This window comes from Felis catus, chromosome B3 (assembly GCF_018350175.1).
Source record: "Felis catus isolate Fca126 chromosome B3, F.catus_Fca126_mat1.0, whole genome shotgun sequence".
NCBI lineage: Eukaryota > Metazoa > Chordata > Mammalia > Carnivora > Felidae > Felis > Felis catus.
In genome coordinates this window covers 47,326,963-47,344,203 of record NC_058373.1, presented here as the reverse complement: position 1 = coordinate 47,344,203, position 17,241 = coordinate 47,326,963, and the positions used below count along the sequence as shown (strand labels likewise).

The 17,241-nt window shown below is 36.5% G+C and overlaps 1 protein-coding gene across 1 annotated transcript in view; it reads left to right on the top strand.

The window, feature by feature from the left end:
- Positions 1-17,241, top strand: part of TCF12 (transcription factor 12) — a 379,017-nt gene that overhangs the window by 249,833 nt on the left and 111,943 nt on the right. The window contains 1 exon segment of the mRNA XM_045059253.1: positions 13,536-13,600. Coding sequence (XP_044915188.1) covers positions 13,536-13,600 — 65 coding nt within the window.

Genomic DNA, 17,241 nt, shown 5'->3' with positions numbered 1-17,241 from the left:
TTTAAATTCTGTGATATCAATAATTGTATTAAATGTATATAGTCGAAGCACACAGTAACAAGAGATTGAAAACAAGCTTTTTACTTTTTATTTTCTATATTTTCCAGTGGTTTTTGTACTTACAGGTTCTTCCTTAGATGAAAACATTTAAATAGCGAACATCACAACATCTCTTTACACACTAATGCTCTGTAACACCTTTTTATCTAATCAGGGTGGTCTGCTCCTACTTCCCCCATGAGCTTCAGACAACAACCAAGCTATATTGAATCCAGGAGCTTAGAACCATCGACCCAAAGTAGCCCCGTTTTCCCCAGCCTCTGGGAAAAAGAGAATAAGCAGGTTAAGGATTACACTGAGCCTGTCTGTTCTGTCCCCACTTTGTTAAAGAATCTGTAACTCTGTTAAAATTCATTTTAGATTATGGTTTATACCTTCAAATCTCTTCAGATCCCTTACAACCTTTTCCATATCATGCACGCTTTCTTTGGTAAATCTTTTTATTTCAAATGTGAACAAAAACTTAATTATTGGGGCACCTGGGTGGCTCAGTCTGTTACGGCTCAGGTCATGATCTCACGGTTCGTGGGTTCGAGCCCCACATCAGGCGCTATCCTGACAGCTCAGAGCCTGGAGCCTGTTTCTGATTCTGTGTCTCCCTCTGTCTCTGCTTCTCCCCTGCTCACACTGTCTCTCAAAAATAAATAAATGTAAAAAAAAAAAATTTTTTTTGTAAAAGACACTTAATTGTGGCTAAGTATACAAATAGTGGTAGAGATAGACCCACTCATGAATGCTAAAGGAAGAGTGGGCCCATCAACCTTTAATGAAATTTAATGGAAGGAAAAGCATAAAGAATTCTCAAACCTTTTAAAGTGTCCAAAACTTCCTTTAAATTATTTCCTTGGAATCTGCCTTTCTTTTTTTTCTCTGTTTAAGCCTTTTTCATCAACCATTGATATTCAAGATACACATACATAGATTTTTTTTAGTCAATGTATTTCATTAAAAAAATAGTATCTTTTTTTTATTAAATATAATTTATTGTCAGATTGGTTTCCATACAACACCTAGTGCTCATCCCAACAGGTGCCCTTCTCAATGCTCATCACCCACTTTCCCCTCTCCCCCACCCCTCCATCAACCCTCATTTCTCCGTATTTAAGTCTCTTATGGTTTGCCTCCCTCCCTCTCTGTAACTTTTTTCCCACCTTTCCCCTCCCCCCCGGTCTTCTGTTAAGTTTCTCAGGATCCACATGAGTGAAAACATATGGTAACTGTCTTTCTCTGCCTGACTTATTTCACTTAGCATAATATCCTCCAGTTCCATCCACATTGCTACAAATGGCCAGATTTCATTCTTTCTCATTGCCATGTAGTATTCCATTGTGTATATAAACCACAATTTCTTTATCCATTCATCAGTTGGTGGACATTTAGGCTCTTTACATAGTTTGGCTATTGTTGAAAGTGCTGCTATATACATTGGGGTACAAGTGCCCCTGTGCATCAGCACTACTGTATTCTTTGGATAAATTCCTAGCAGTGCTATTGTTGGGTCATAGGGTAGATCTATTTTTAATTTTTTGAGAAACCTCCACACTGTTTTCCAGAGCGGCTGCACCAGTTTGCATTCCCACCAACAGTGCAAGAGTGTTCCCGTTTCTCCACATCCTCTCCAGCATCTGTGGTCTCCTGATTTGTTCACTTTAGCCACTCTGACCGGCATGAGGTGGTATCTCAGTATGGTTTTGATTTGAATAATAACTAATATCTAATTAGGCCTTATCTTGTGTTTTCCATTTTTTCTAAGCACTTTGTCAGTAAGTACATTTTTATCCTCACAAAAAACCAGTGAAGTGAAACTGTTACTATCCCATTTCACACTTGAGGCAACTAAAGTACAGTGAGGTTAGAGAATAATCTATTTCAATGACTTCATTAAAATACAAAATAAAATACTATTTGTCTGAAAGCCAATATTACTCCAGAATGGGAATTTAAACCTACTTAGCCTACATCCAGAGTCTCTGTTCATAATCACTTCCCCATACCTCCTCCCTAAATTATTACAGGTTTTTTTTCTTTTCGTCAGTCTTTCTTCCTTCATTCCTCCCTTCCACAAATATTATATACAGCTCTTCTGTGACTTAAAATTGATTTGTATAGCCATTTATAATGAGTTGATATGTAAAATATTTATTTTGATTTATGCCTGACTCACAAATTAATTTGGATTATAATTCATTGAGCACTTGAGGTCAGCCTTTACCTGTTTTCAAATTGCAAAGGTAGGATGGCAGTAAATTGCATGCAATACTGGAAGCCACTCAATGAAAACTGAGTGTGTTGGGGCACCTGGGTGGCTCCGTCGATTAAGCATCCAGCTCTTGATTCCAGCTAAGGTTGTGATCTCATGATTCATGAGATAGAGCCCCACATCACATCTCCTGCTTGGGATATTCTCTCTGTCTCTCTCTCAAAATAAATAAACATTTTCAAAAAAGAAGAAAGGAAAACTGAATGTCTCATATTTTGCCCTCAGTACCTATTATGTAGCAAGAATCATATGTAAATCTTAGCAGACCACAGAGGGAATTTAAGACTCCCTTTTGGCCATTTTCTCATGTGTTACAACAAAATAGAATCATCTCCTTTCATTTGCTCTGTATCTGTGTATTTTCTGTGGTGTGCAAAGTACTTACCTTTCTGCATTAGATAGGTGGAGGGTGTTGAGCTCCAGTGAGAAATTTTATTAACATTCAGAGCTTTTCTTAATCTAAATAAAGTAAAGTCTTGGTAACCCTAAGTATACTGACTTCAGTTTGTCATATTCAACATACCGTATTCACAGTAAAATATCTCTAGGTGTGCAGGATGGTTTAGTGTTGATCTGGCTGTATTTCATGGACACAAGACACAAAAAAACTTCCATGCTGTTCTGCCATCTTGGCTCCTCCAGTAAAATACCTCAATGTATTAAACAAATGTATGATAAACTGCTTATACACATCATTTTTTTAACTGTACATTATTCCAGAAGTCCCTTTTTAAAGTTTGTTTTTAAATTCCAGTTAACATTTCTTTTAAGTTTTTTTTTTTAATTCCAGTTAACATACAGTGTAATATTACTAGTTTCAGGTGTACAGTATAGTGATTAAAACTTGCATACATCACCTGGTGCTCATCACAAGTGCACTCCTTTATCCCTATCACCTGTTTAACCCATTTCCTACCCACCCCCCTTTCTGGTAACCATCTATCAGTTTGTTCTCTATAGTTGAGAGTCTGTTCCTTGGTTTGCTTCTCTTCTCTCCCTGCCTTTGCTCCTTTGTTTTCTTTCCTAAATTCCACATTTGCGTGAAATCATATGGTATTTGTCGTTCTCTGACTGACTTACTTTGCTCAGCATAATACTCTCTAGCTCCTTCCTTGCGATCACAAATGACAAGATTTTATGCTTTTTTAATGGCTGAGTAGGATTCCATTGTATATATACACCACTTCTTCTTTATCCATTCATCAACCAATGGACACTTGGGTTGTTTCCATATTTTACTATTGTAGATAATGCTGCTATAAACATTGGGGTGCATGTATCCTTTTGAATTAGTATTTTTGTATTCTCTGGGTAAATACCGAGTAATGGGATTGCTGGATTGTAGGGTAGTTCTATTTTTAGCTTTTTGAGGAACCTCCATACTGTTTTCCACAGTGGCTGTCCAGTTTTCATTCCCACCAACAGTGCAAGAGGGTTTCCCTTTCTCCACATCCTCGCCAACACCTGTTGTTTCTTGTGTTGTTGAATTTACCCTTCCTGCAGAAATCTCTGTATTTTTTAGCAGTTTATCTTCTTCCTCCTACTACTGGTGGTTCACAGATCTACATTCTGTCAGAAGCAGAGTGCTTGATTAATAGCAAAATAGATGGGCATGCCAGTTTGATGGGATATTAAAACAGAAAGAGATATCCCAAATCAAATTTGCTCTACTCCACCCCATTCTCCAAGTGAAGAAACTGAGGCCTGGCGAGTTTAACAACTTACCTGTTTCAGACAGCTACTTCATAGCAGAGACAGGAATAGACCCTTCTGACTCTTCATTTCCATGCTTGTTTCATTTTACTACTCTGTTTCTGACTACATAGTTGGTGAATGGTAGCAGTTCCATTGATTAGTTCCTTTCTTTCTATTCCAGTTCTTGCTGTCAAGGGAAACTAGCCAATTAACAATCATTTATTATCCACTGTTTTAGAGCACAGTTTTCTTATACTGTCTGTGTCTCCATGTGGCTGTATGCCATAGATAGAGCCTTAGAGTAGAATCTGTCCCTGGCATGCAAACAAAACAAGTCTAGAATTCCAGACCAGTGTTCCTAAACAAGTGGCATCTGCCTTCTGGTCCCCAAGTGCCATAAAAAACAGACATTGACCTTGCGTGGTAAGGTCATGATTTAAATTAAACAGCCAAAATACAGAAAGTTGTGAGAAAAATCACAGGAATTAACAATGAGCTTAATATTCTGTTTATCATTGTATGATACAAGAAATTTCTGAGAGAAGCATCTATATAAGGATTTGGTGGAAACAGTATGTCAGAATGAAGTATGATTACCAGGACCGTTTTGAAAATATGCCCCCCTCTCTTTCCCCAGCCAAATTATTTGTTGATATGAGTTTAACCTGATTTTCTTTTTTTATTTTGGGAAAAGGGGAGTAGACTAAAATTAAGGTGTTGAAATTTGGCTCAGTTTAGTCCCTAGAAAGTTGTAAAACCTCAAATGAATATTTTGAAATCCTTTTTTATTTAAGAATGGGATAAAAATTAAGATACAAAAGTTATTTGATTATTTTTAAAGAATATGCATTCACCATGTTTTATCATGAAATGCAGCCAAGGATGAAGAGATAATTCCTAGTTCTGTAATATTTCGGCTTGGTATAAAAATGAAATGAATTTGTTTCTAAGTTCTAAACAACATGTGGTTAGGGAAGTATGGAGACATTAAGTGAGAAAACACTTAAATTCTTAACCTAAGGAAAAGCAACAATGCAATACAGATGTAAATATGTGTTCAGGGACAATTTGAAAATATAATTATTGACTAAAATGTCTCAGAGAAGGGCCGTTTAGATTTTGAGCTACCTATGATGAATACCTTGTTATGTATTCCATATGTGGCAAACGTGAACCATAAAATGACCCATAAAGTTTTGAAAGATTACTAAAATTGATCACAGTCTTATTCTACTCTGTTTTTTCATTCCTAATTTCCAATCTACCTATCAACCACACTCCCCTTATATTGAGTTATGCATTTTAATGTTCTCTCTGGGCATTCTCAGGGCTGAAAGGCAAACATACTGTTTTGTGTAAACCTTCTCATCCTTGTCTATTTGTATATATTTACTGTGTGAATCTGATTCTTAGGAAGGCGTGGAGAACATAGAGGAAAATAGCTGGACTGGTGAATGTTTGCATCCTGGTCTACTTCATCTCCGGTTTTAGTCTCAAGAAACCATTTCTAAAGCCTATTCAAATTACCCAAATATGACTATGCTCTTACCAAGGATAATGAGATACTTTATTGGTACCTTAGCAGTTCTTCAGGAACTTTTTATTGGGAACCTGCTTTCGGTTCTGATGCCTGTCACAGGAAGTTGGTGCAGAGTTAAGATTAAATAAGTGATGACATAGAGGCTGGGTTAGAAAAGTGATTACAACTGGGAACTTGCTAATCACTGACCTCTATAGGGATCCTCTGGTTTATCACTAATCTCACTCACACTTGGCAGTTTCCTGTGCTGCTGCCTCATCATTCATAGCTGTGTGAGTAATTTGGCATGGAGTGAACAAGAGGAGGGCAGAGAGAGTCCGGCAGCTGTGCTTGTTGGCACTAGATATTTAAGTATCTTCAATGTAGCCAGCAGCGCACTTGGCACAAATGTTAGCCAATAATACTTAAACAAATGGTTGTGAAAGAAAATAGGCATTTATGTTAAACGCCTCTGTCTCTCTCTTTTCTTTTCTTTAAAAAAATAATCTGTTAGTTTGAGATCCTTTCTAGATTTTTTGTGTGTAAGTTTGAGCCAATTGCTACCCACATGAAGTCAGTAATACCAATAGTTAACATTGGCCTCGGCTCTTTGAGACAAGAATTTCCAAATACTTTATAAGCATTAATTAAACTGTGCAGGCCTGTGTGAGGTACATGTTACTGAGCTGATTTTCCTAAAAGAGTGAGTGGGGACGTTGATGTTAAATGACGTGTAACTTGCTTAGTTCACTCAGTACGAGAGAAGCAAGAGCCAAGAGATGAATCCAGTAACCAGAATCCTAAGTCTCTGCTCTGCTGTATACCAAATGGCATTACAGATTTCCCCACCTTGTAGGATAGTGTGTTTTTATGTTTCTCTGAGTGGTTGGTGTGATGGAAATTGTATGAAACTTGTGGTAGTGTTCTTCTACAAAAGAAGAGGAAAAGCTTCTCCATCAGCAAAGAGGTTAGGTAAATAATGATTTTTCAAAGATACCTAAGCGGGGAGGAAGACAGTCTGCTCATAAAACTGTGATCATATTTAGATTTATGCCCAAATATTTAGATTGGCCTAAGTAGGGATTTCACATTGTTCCTCTGAAAACTAAATCTGGAAAAGTTCTCATGATTTATATGTAATAAAATATTTCAGTTTGAAACATCCAAGGATTATTTTTCTAGGTTAAGCCTTTATCTTTTAAGAAAAATCAGTCTAATTCTGCCCACTTAAAATATAGCTGATGGGGTGAATTTGAATTTATGAGTGCAATTCAGTATGCCTTACAAAAATGAACATTGAAATAATACTGGCTTTCAGACAAATAGGGAAACTGTTCTGATTTGTGCCATTAACTCATGAAGTCAATATTTCTTAAATAGTATCCGTTAAAATTACTGAACTTCAGGTATTTCACTAGACTGCTTCAGAAATAAATGCTGAGCCAGCTCTACCTTCCATAATATCTTTGTCCCTGGCCATTTCTTTATAAAAACGTTATTTTGAATTGGTAGGAATAGAGCATATAGGCCAGGATTGTATTACAGGGAAGGCTTCTACAGCCAGTAGATTGAGATCTGTAGGAGATCTTGCAGTTTTACTGTCATATCTCATACCTGTTACCAGATTCCTTCAATCACTCTTCGGCATTAGGAGTATTTCTAGTACGAAGAAGAGTACAACTAGCAGTGGTACCAGCAATGTAAGTAAAGCGTGTTTCACACTGCCTTGCACATAATAACTAGTCTGCACATGCTGGTTCCTGTCACCTTGCCTGCAGTAATCTGAAGACTCTGAGAGTGAAAGAGAGTGGAAGAGTCCTTGACTGCTGTGCACCCTAAGGAGGGTTCAGTACAGCAGCCCGGGAGTTCTTGAGCCAAAGTTGGTCAACATAGAAATGTATGTCCCCCAGGAAGAAGTGTGCTTTTCCCCCCACATACTCTGTCAAAGCATGTTGATGGAAGCAAGTGGGCCTCACTGCAGAAGTAATCATTTCAGAGCATAGCAGCTGGATCTCTCAGTCAGTTACATTCCCGGAAGTAGGAGCTTTGCAAGGTGCTTTTTCATGGCTACCACTGCAATTAAATTTTTAAATTGTTTTAAATATATACACAAAAAAAAATCTCTACTTGGGCCCCAGCCTCCCGGGATGTTGTTACACACCTTCTGATCTTGTGCAACTTGTTCATTTTACAGACTAGGAAACTGAGACCCAGAACAATGAAATGAGATCAGAATAAGTATTTTTCTAACAGGTATTTCAAATTAAGGAAAACATTAACTTATGCCCTTTGTGAGAACTAAAAAGAACAGCAGTTACTTGTGAGTGAAGGCAGCGTAAGTGACCATGTTCTGTACCCAAAACCAATCCTTGGAGTAGTTGGGTTTTGCTGCCAATCATTTTGGGGATGATTTTTCATCCATCCCTCTTTTCAGCAAGAAGAGATAGTGCCAAATCATTTCATTGGTAGAGGCTGCTTAGAGGGCTAAATAGAGAAAAATTTCTGTACTATATTTGGGCCCCACCAATTGCTTACGTACATGAGCTGAATCTGGGAATTGTGTCCTGAACCTCCACTGAAGAACGGTGCAGTATAGTATTCTGTTAAGAATTTGGGGTCAGCCCTGTATTTAGGTTCTTTTGATGACTTCGTAATTCTGTGACCTTGGGCAAATTATTTCTCCTCATTAGTAAAATAGGGACTTAATAGTACCTGTCTCAGTGAGTTGGAAGGACTAAAGCCATCATTAGCTTTCATTTGGATTATTTCAGTACTTTGCTAATTTGTCTCCCTGCTTCCACTTGTTCCCCTACAGCTTGTTCTTCATAAGTAGCCATGATGATACTTTCAAGATGTAGATCATCTTTTCAGTAAACAGTTCTGAAGTCACTTGGATATCTCTGTGGAGAAAACATGTATCTTGACATCCCTCCACCACCACCAACATACACAAAAACCAAATTCAGGTTTAAATGTGAAAGATAAGCAGTAAAGCTTTTAGAAGAAAGCACAGAAAAATAAAAACAGATTTGTTACCTTGGAATAGGCAGAGATTTTTTAAACAGTACATATAAAAAAAATGGACAAATTAGTCTACATTAAAATGAATTTTTGTTTATCCAAAGACACCATTAAGAGGATGAAAATATTTACATAGAGACAGTAAAAGGTCTTGAATCAAAAATACTTGAGAAATTCCTGCAAATCAGCAAGTAAATGACAATCCAGTAGGAAAAAGTAAACAAAATATTTGAATGACCATTTCATTATAAAATACCCAAACGTTCAGTAAACATGAACTCACTGTGATTTACTAGTAGTAACTTGGTTGCCAAAAGTGTCTCTTAAATCTTCCACAGCATTAATAAATAAACCCACAATAAAAGAGCTAATTATTCCCCAAATCTCTTTACTAGTAAGAACACCAGGCATATTCTATAATTTTCTGCACACTAGTAATTTTACTATTGGAAATTCTGTTTTCTGAGACTTCTTCCTTATAACAAGGTAAAGGAACGCATGTCTTTACTTTTATCCTCTTCCTAAGTCTCTTCACTAGGACCAGATAGTGTAATTTTGATTCCGTCTTAGCATGATAGTTCTGCAAATATAAAAAGTACAGAGACTGCACTTCTTTCAGATTCTCTCCTGTCTAGGCTAACATCTCGGGGGTTTTTTTAGCTGATCTGATGGTATGGATCCTTCACCATTCAAGGGAAATTAGATACATGCCAGTTACTAACAGTTCTTCAGCTGTGTTCAGTTGACATATATTAAAATTATCTACATACAGCTTTCATATATATTATTTAGCAGAAAACTGTAAAACGGTAGCCAAAAGTTGTTATTTGTCAGACACCTGAGATAAAATAGAGATTAATTTTAATTCATGAAAATAGTTCTTAAAAAAAGTAATTTTGAAAGAATTAAAGATAAATGTCTTCTAAATCTCAGACTGAGAGTATGCATTATTCTATTTCAAGTGTAACCAAATTTCTAAGTCCCTCAGAAATAATTAGTTCCTAATAAATGAAAGGTGAAATAAAAATGTATTTACATTTCAAAATCTCATTTGAATAGGTTAAGTATCATTTTAAAAACAAGCTATCAGCCTTCCATCTCAGAAGAAACTTCTCTGTAATGGTTTTAGCTTATGTTAAATTAGTTTTCATTCTCTCTGATTTGAATATCCTTGTGAAAGGAAGAAGTTTAGGAATTTTAATAGGCACAGAAAAGTAGGTTTAAAAGCTTACATATTCTTAAATAATATAACAGGTAGCCTCCACACAGATAATTAAAATTATACTTGAAAACTGTACTTTATTAAAAGCAGAGCTAATATTGATCTCTTACTTTGTTTCCTTTTCTTCCCAACAGTTGGGGGGGGGGGGGAATCTAGTACCTTTGAAAGTAAAATTATAATAGACCTTAACTTGTTGTTGAGCTTTAAGTCTTTCTTAGTTGTTTAAATAGTATTTCAGGAAGAGGAATTTGTAAGGTAGGAAGGGCCTATTGAGTATTTCAGCCAATAATTAGTTGGTGGTATATTGTGGTAAAAGACAAGCATTGTTTTGTTTTTTTAACTCTATGGTATTTGTTTAAAATGTTAATAAGTCAGGTCACCTGGGTGGCTCAGTCCTTTGAGCTTTGGCTCAGGTGATGATCTCTTGCCATTCATGAGTTCACATTGGGCTTGCTGCTGTCAGCCTACCAGTCAGTGCAGAGCCTACTCCAGATCCTCTGTCCCCCTCTCTCTGCCCCTCCCCCACTTGCACTCTCAAAAATAAACATTAAAAAATAAATAATTAAAATATTAACATAGTCTCCCATTTCTGTTCTGCCAAGTATATGGCACATGATTTGTTTTCAAAAGCAGTATTTTCTTGGGGTGCCTGGGTGGCTCAGTTGGTTTCAGCTCAGGTCATGATCTCACACTTTATGGATTCAAGCCCTGCATTGGGCTTCTTGCTGACAGTGTGGAGCCTGCTTGGGATTCTCTCTCTTTCTGCCCCTCCCCTACCCATGCTCTCTCTTTTTCAAAATAAATGAACTTTTTAAAAAATGGTATGTACTGAGAATGATTTTTATTATCTCATAAATGTGTTTGTTTGATTAATAAAGTAATACCTCCAAACCAAAAATGTGTGCTGTTCTTTATTTTACCTAATAATCTCTCTGCCAGTCATTCTGAGTAGGCATTTCCCTTCAGTCTCTGCCATGTTCTTGGTCCAGCAGGGTTTCTGATCCATTTTGATGAGACACAGGAATGGTGTGTGTGTCACAGTTGCAAAAGTACAATCTTTTTGTGGTTTTGTAAGATCAGATTCCAAGAGTAGAAGAGTAGAGTCCAAAACCCCTGTGTATCATCTGGACTCCTACAAGCGGTCTTGCTTGTAAAGGATAGATCCTCAGAGAGTTAACAGTTTTTTTTTCCATTTTATTCCATATGTATATTTTGCAAATTAAAGCACTTTATGTAGAACATATTGCTTTATGGTGAGACTATGAGACAGATAGACTACATTAATTAACCTTTTCTCATAAATCTGCATTTTTATGTGTTAGCATTACTTCACCTGAAATATGTGCTTCATCACTAATAGCCAGTAAGTGCTTTTTAGGACATGTGCTATAATGTCTAATGGGCTCTGAAATTATACTCTGAGTTATTACTGTATTTTCTAATAACTAGCTTTGTTATTACAAGGATTATTTTCTATATCTAACAGGTCAGTACATACTAAATTTAGAGTTGTATGATTTTACATCATTTGGCCAGTGTGGCATGTATATGGCAATGAAATTAATCAGATATTAGTACATATGTCTTAAAGTTTTTTTTTTTTTTTAATTTTTTTTCAACGTTTATTTATTTTTGGGACAGAGAGAGACAGAGCATGAATGGGGGAAGGGCAGAGAGAGAGGGAGACACAGAATCGGAGACAGGCTCCAGGCTCTGAGCCATCAGCCCAGAGCCCGACGCGGGGCTCGAACTCACAGACCGCAAGATCGTGACCTGGCTGAAGTCGGACGCTTAACCGACTGCGCCACCCAGGCGCCCCTGTCTTAAAGTTTTTTTAAATTACGTGCACCATATCAGTAAATAATTTTGAGCATCCCATCTATGTATGGAGTTTTTAAATTAATAAACTATACATTTTTATATAATGACAAGCTAATAACTCTGTAGTATACAATTATGAGGAAGTTCATATAACCTCAGTAATTTCATTTGTTTTTGAGAGAGAAGGTGCAAGCGGGGGTGGGGCAGAGAGAGAGAGAGAGAGAGAGAGAGAGAGAGTGAGAGAGTGAGAGAGAGAGAGAAGATCCCAAGCAGGCTCTGCCCGCTGATAGCAGAGAGCCTGATGTGGTGCTCAAACTCATGAACCATGAGATCATGACCTGAGCCAAAATCAGATGCTTAACCGACTGAGCACCCAGGCACCCCTAGCTTTAGTAATTTAAAAAATTTTGGAAAACTGGTCAGATTTAGTTATATTGTTACTGTTTTTACTTTGGAATGGAGAAAAACAATTAGCTCTGCCATTGTCATTGTTTATTTGTGTCTCCATCTTTGATACTAACATCAAAGTGTGATCCTTACAGAAATCTTTTTTTTTAAGATTTTTATTCTTATTTTTTTAAAGTTTATTTTTGAGAGAGACAGCACACGAGTGGGGGAGGAGCAGAGAGCAAGTGAGAGAGTGAGTGTGTGTGAGAGAGAGAATCCCAGGCAGGCTCCTCACTGCCACTGCAGACCTCGGTTCAGGGCTTGAACCCAGAAACCACGAGATCATGTCCTGAGCCAAAAAGTCAAATGCTTAACTGACTGAGCCACCCAGATGCCCCCTTACGGAAATCTGTTTAAGCAACATGTCTGTGAGAGACTCTTTAGTTAAAATCTGTAATATTTGTAAATTTACTGTATTGAACATAAACTCTGGTGTATTGAAAAGCAAGTAAGAACTTCTTTCAGTATCAGTACTGCCTACTCTTCCTCTAGAACCAGTGCATACCACTTCTAACACTTAACCATCCAACTTTTGAACTAGAGTCTCAGAAGGAATTTGTACACATTTCTGTAAAGAGTATAAATTGGCATGATGACATCAGATAATAGTAAGGCAACACCTGTAAAGTTGAAAGTGTGCATTCTTTAATCCAGCAGCTCCACTTCTCCGTGTCTATCCTAGAGAAAGTCTTATGTGTACATACGCGCATGTGCAAGGCTATTTGTTTTACCATCCTGATAGCAAAAAAGCTAAATCTCTTTCTCAGTAGGGGAATAGATTAACTGTGGTTATGTTTGCATAATAGGACATTTTATAGCAGTAAAAAGGAATAAACCAGGTGTCTATTTTCCGCATGTATTTTAAGAGCATACTATTGCATGGAAATGCAGATTTCAAAAGGAATAGATACTATATAATCCCATCTTTAAATGTATTAAAGATACACACAAAATAAATGTTTTAAATATAGACAGTAACATATATTGTTTGAGTACATAAATATGTTAACAGTTTCAAAATATGCAGGGGGGGTGGGGGATCATATACACTAACCTTTTGATGACAGTTACCTTGGGGTCTGAGTTAAGATTTGAACTGTGTCTACACTGTTTCAATTTCTGAGAAAGAAGAGGAGGAGAAATGTTCACTATGAAGCAAATATGGGAAAACGTTATTCTCTCTACCAAGTACATGGATCATACTGTTGGCTATATAGATGTCTATTCTTTTCCATTTTTTTGAATATTTTTTCAGTGTTTCACAGCAGAAAGTATTCAATAAAATACATGCTATTTTACAAAAATCAGAATTTGTTAAACTGGAATGATAGTAAGCTTTTTAAATTTTATTTATTGGATTTTGTCTTCTTGTTTCTGATTTGTTCTCTGTACTTCCAAATCACAGTATAGTTATTATGAATGGTCTAGAAGTTGGATTGATTGTCAATAAGTGAGGATTTTTGTATACAGTTATATTTTTTGTTTCATAGGAAAAACGTCAGAGAGAGGCTCATTTTCCCTGTACAGCAGAGACACCGGATTACCAGGCTGTCAAGTAAGTTTAATAAATACAAAAGTCAGATCATTTTTAACACACAAATAAGAACTTTAATAGAAGAGGTAGAAATTTATCTGATTTATTTCACTGTTATACCTTTAATTTGTGACTAAATGTGCTAAGATTTTAGTAACTAAACATATTTTCTTCTCCCTCCACTTAAAATGGTTTCTGTTCTCCAGTTCACTAGACTGTCTTTCTCTATCATCAGAGATTTTCACACTCACCTCCATTTTAAGTGTAAGCAAAGCAAGTTATCCTCCTACCGTTTTACAAAATGCTTATCACTTCTGAAAATGAATTTGCATATTTCTTCATAAAAAGAACAGAGTTGCTGACATAATTATGTGAAGAACCTACGTTTGCTCTGTGTAGCTTTTCTATCCTGTAATGTTAAACTTATTGTTCTGAGTATTTTCATTTCAGTCCTATACTCTAACCAATTCTTTAAGCTTCCAAAAGTTTCTTTGACTTGGAAATGTTGTTTCAACTCTTCACATTCTTTAGCATATTGCATTTTTACTAATGGCCATCTTCTCTGCTTCCCTGCCCCCCCCCCCCCATCTTTAGAGAGAATCCTGAATACTTAATTCACCTGTAGATTACCATCAGGATCAAGCTAAAAAGAAAAGAAAGGAAAGGCAGAATGTAGGAAATTTGTTTTCTGCTGTTCACATGCCTTTCATGAGTTCCACCCTAATTTCAGACATGGGCATATGAGTCAGTTTTAACTCTCATTCTAACAATACTTTCCCATTTAATACATACCACATAATTGTGCCATTCAGATTCAGAAGACCTAGGTTGGAATCCCATCGTTAGAAGTTATTGACCTATAGTCCTAAGACAGGTCTTTTAACCTTAAATCCTATCTCTGTGTTGATTTCCTCATTTGAGAAACAGAATTAGCATTTTGCTTCCACCTACTTTGTAGGTCTCTGAAGGTTAAATTCCATGTACTTGTAAAAGCATTTAATAAAACAAATGCACATTTAACAATTTTTCTATTCATATAACCTATAAAACAAAGCTATTTTGGTGTTTTTTTTTTAATTTTTGTATTATTTATTCAAGTCATTATATTCACTGTCCCATCAGAAAAGATCATTATTGGGGCGCCTGGGTGGCTCAGTCTGTTGGGCGTCTGACTTTGGCTCAGGTCATGATCTCACAGTCCGTGAGTTTGAGCCCCGCATCGGGCTCTGTGCTGACAGCTCGGAGCCGGGACCCTGCTTCGGATTCTGTGTCTCCTCTCACCGTCCCTCCCCAACTTGTGCTCTGTCTCTCAAAAATAAATAAATGTAAAAAACAAAATTTTTTTTAAGGAAAAGGTCATTATTGCTGTTCCTTGAAATGTGCCTTATTAAATCTCTTGTAGTTCTCACTTGGCTTTGGGAAGTGAGAGAAGATCCTTAAGCACAACCCTATTGCAAGCCGGATAACTCATAACCCCAGTGATTCTTTCCTCCTTTATCCTCACTAATCTCTGTATATAGATTGGAAAGTGTATGTGTGAGGAGGGAGCATGCACGTAAGAGTGCACATGGATAAATGCTAGAGCACAGAATGAGTTGAAACAGTGCCCAGTAGTGGCTAAGCCAGCTAGAAGACTTTACTATACTATGGTGACTTGCATTGATTTTCTTTGGTATCTTAAATCATCCTTGCATTCCTGAGATAAACTTTACAAAAGCTATTTTGAATCCTTAATATTTTTAAGAGACCAAAAGGTTTGAGAGCCATGGGTCTAATGTTAGCACTATTGCTAAACCTAAGGTAAAAAAATGATTCTAAGCTCTTTGAAACTACAGCTGTATCTAATAAATCAGTTAATGCTTACACTAAATGAGTTTCCACTTACATTTTTTATACTCCCTTTGCAAAGGTAGTGGTATTTAGTTAGGATTAGTGGTAAGCTGTATTTATATAATTCTCCCATTTTGCAAAGATGAATCTTAACAGTTTTTCCAAAGATGAATATGTTTATACCAGATTTAATTCCTTTTTTTCACAGTTTCTATTTTTATTTTAATTCCATTATAGTTAACATACAGTGTTATATTAGCTTCAGGTATACAACACCAGATTTAATTCTCATATCAGAAAACATTTACTTTAAACCTAGATGCATGTCACTGTAATAACAGTTGCTACCATTTACTGAGAACTAGCTGAGCCAGGAATTGAATTAAACATGATCATATTTGGGTCACCTGGGTGGCTCAGTCAGTTGAGCATCTGATTCTTAGTGTTGGCTCAGGTCATGATCCCAGGGTCATGAGATCAAGCCCCACGTTGGGCTCTGTGCTAAGCATGGAGCCTGCTTAGAATTCTCTCTCTCCCTCTGCCCCTCTACCCCGCTCTCCTAAACAAAATTAAAATGAAAAAAAAAAAAACTTTAAACATTATCATGTTTAATCCTTTTAACAACACCTGTTTTTCAGACTGAAAAATGGATGTTCTCCAGAGGTTTTAAGTAATTTGCTCAAAACTGTGCATCTAGCAAGTGGTAAACCTTCTAAACACACGGTTGATGCTGTTACAGTCTCAGATTCCTAGTCTGTGCCCTTACTACTCTTTCACTTAATTTGTTTGACCAAGGAGGGATCTGGGAATTAATATTTTAAGCAAGTGCTAATTCACATGGACTGGGGATATACTTTGAGAAACCCAGTTCTCTATATGCCAAATATAAACATATAGAGAGTATAAAAAAAGGCAGAAGCTATAAGATTACTGCTTAACAATTTTTTATTGCATTTTGGAGAGATCAGGCAGGCCTATGGAAAAGAGAAACAAGTTTACTGGAATGTATGAAATGTAAAATAGCAATATTGCTATGTACAAGAAATTTAAAGATATTCAAGTGAGGGAAAGATTTGTTGGTAAAGAATGCACAGAAGCAATGTATGAACCACAAAGAGGAAGCCCAAAATTCAGCAGAGAAGAGAGATTTTACTGCAGCAAAAAATCAGTGAAGACAGGAGGGCTCTTAAAACAAGTGAAAGAATTCCTTGCTGTGAAAGGAACAATACTTTGCTATTTATTACTGTTACTTAGCTCTGCCTATGTTGCAGTTGCTAGACAAAATTATAATGGATGGCATCAGCTGATCTGAGGCCTAAACAGTAAACTTAGGATATACAAGAGTTAAAAAATATCTGTCACTACTATTCAAAGAAAAACCTATATCCCAAACAGTATTTGTTATCATGGGTCAAAGAAAACAAAAATACAGTAAAACATTGGCTGTCATTTTGTCTTGCCTATTCACAAGTAACATAAAAATCTTAACCATGCAATGATAATAGAAGGAAATGTAAACGGTGACTGGAAAATTATATCCAAACACCACTTTGAAACCATTTTTCTTCAGCATATTCCCCAAGGAAACATTTAACTCTGCTATTAATGTACATAAAATGCTGCTGACATTCTGCAAAATTCAGTCTAATTTAATAATGCCTGATGGGCCTTGCTTCATGTTAAGATGATGTAATAATATGTTGCTAAATGAGTCTCCTCATATTACCTTCATGGCAGTCCCATAACTGATGAGCCATTAAAAAGAAACTGGTGTAGCCGTTTTACTGGAAACAATGATAGATCATTCTGCAATCGAATTTTTTTAATTGATT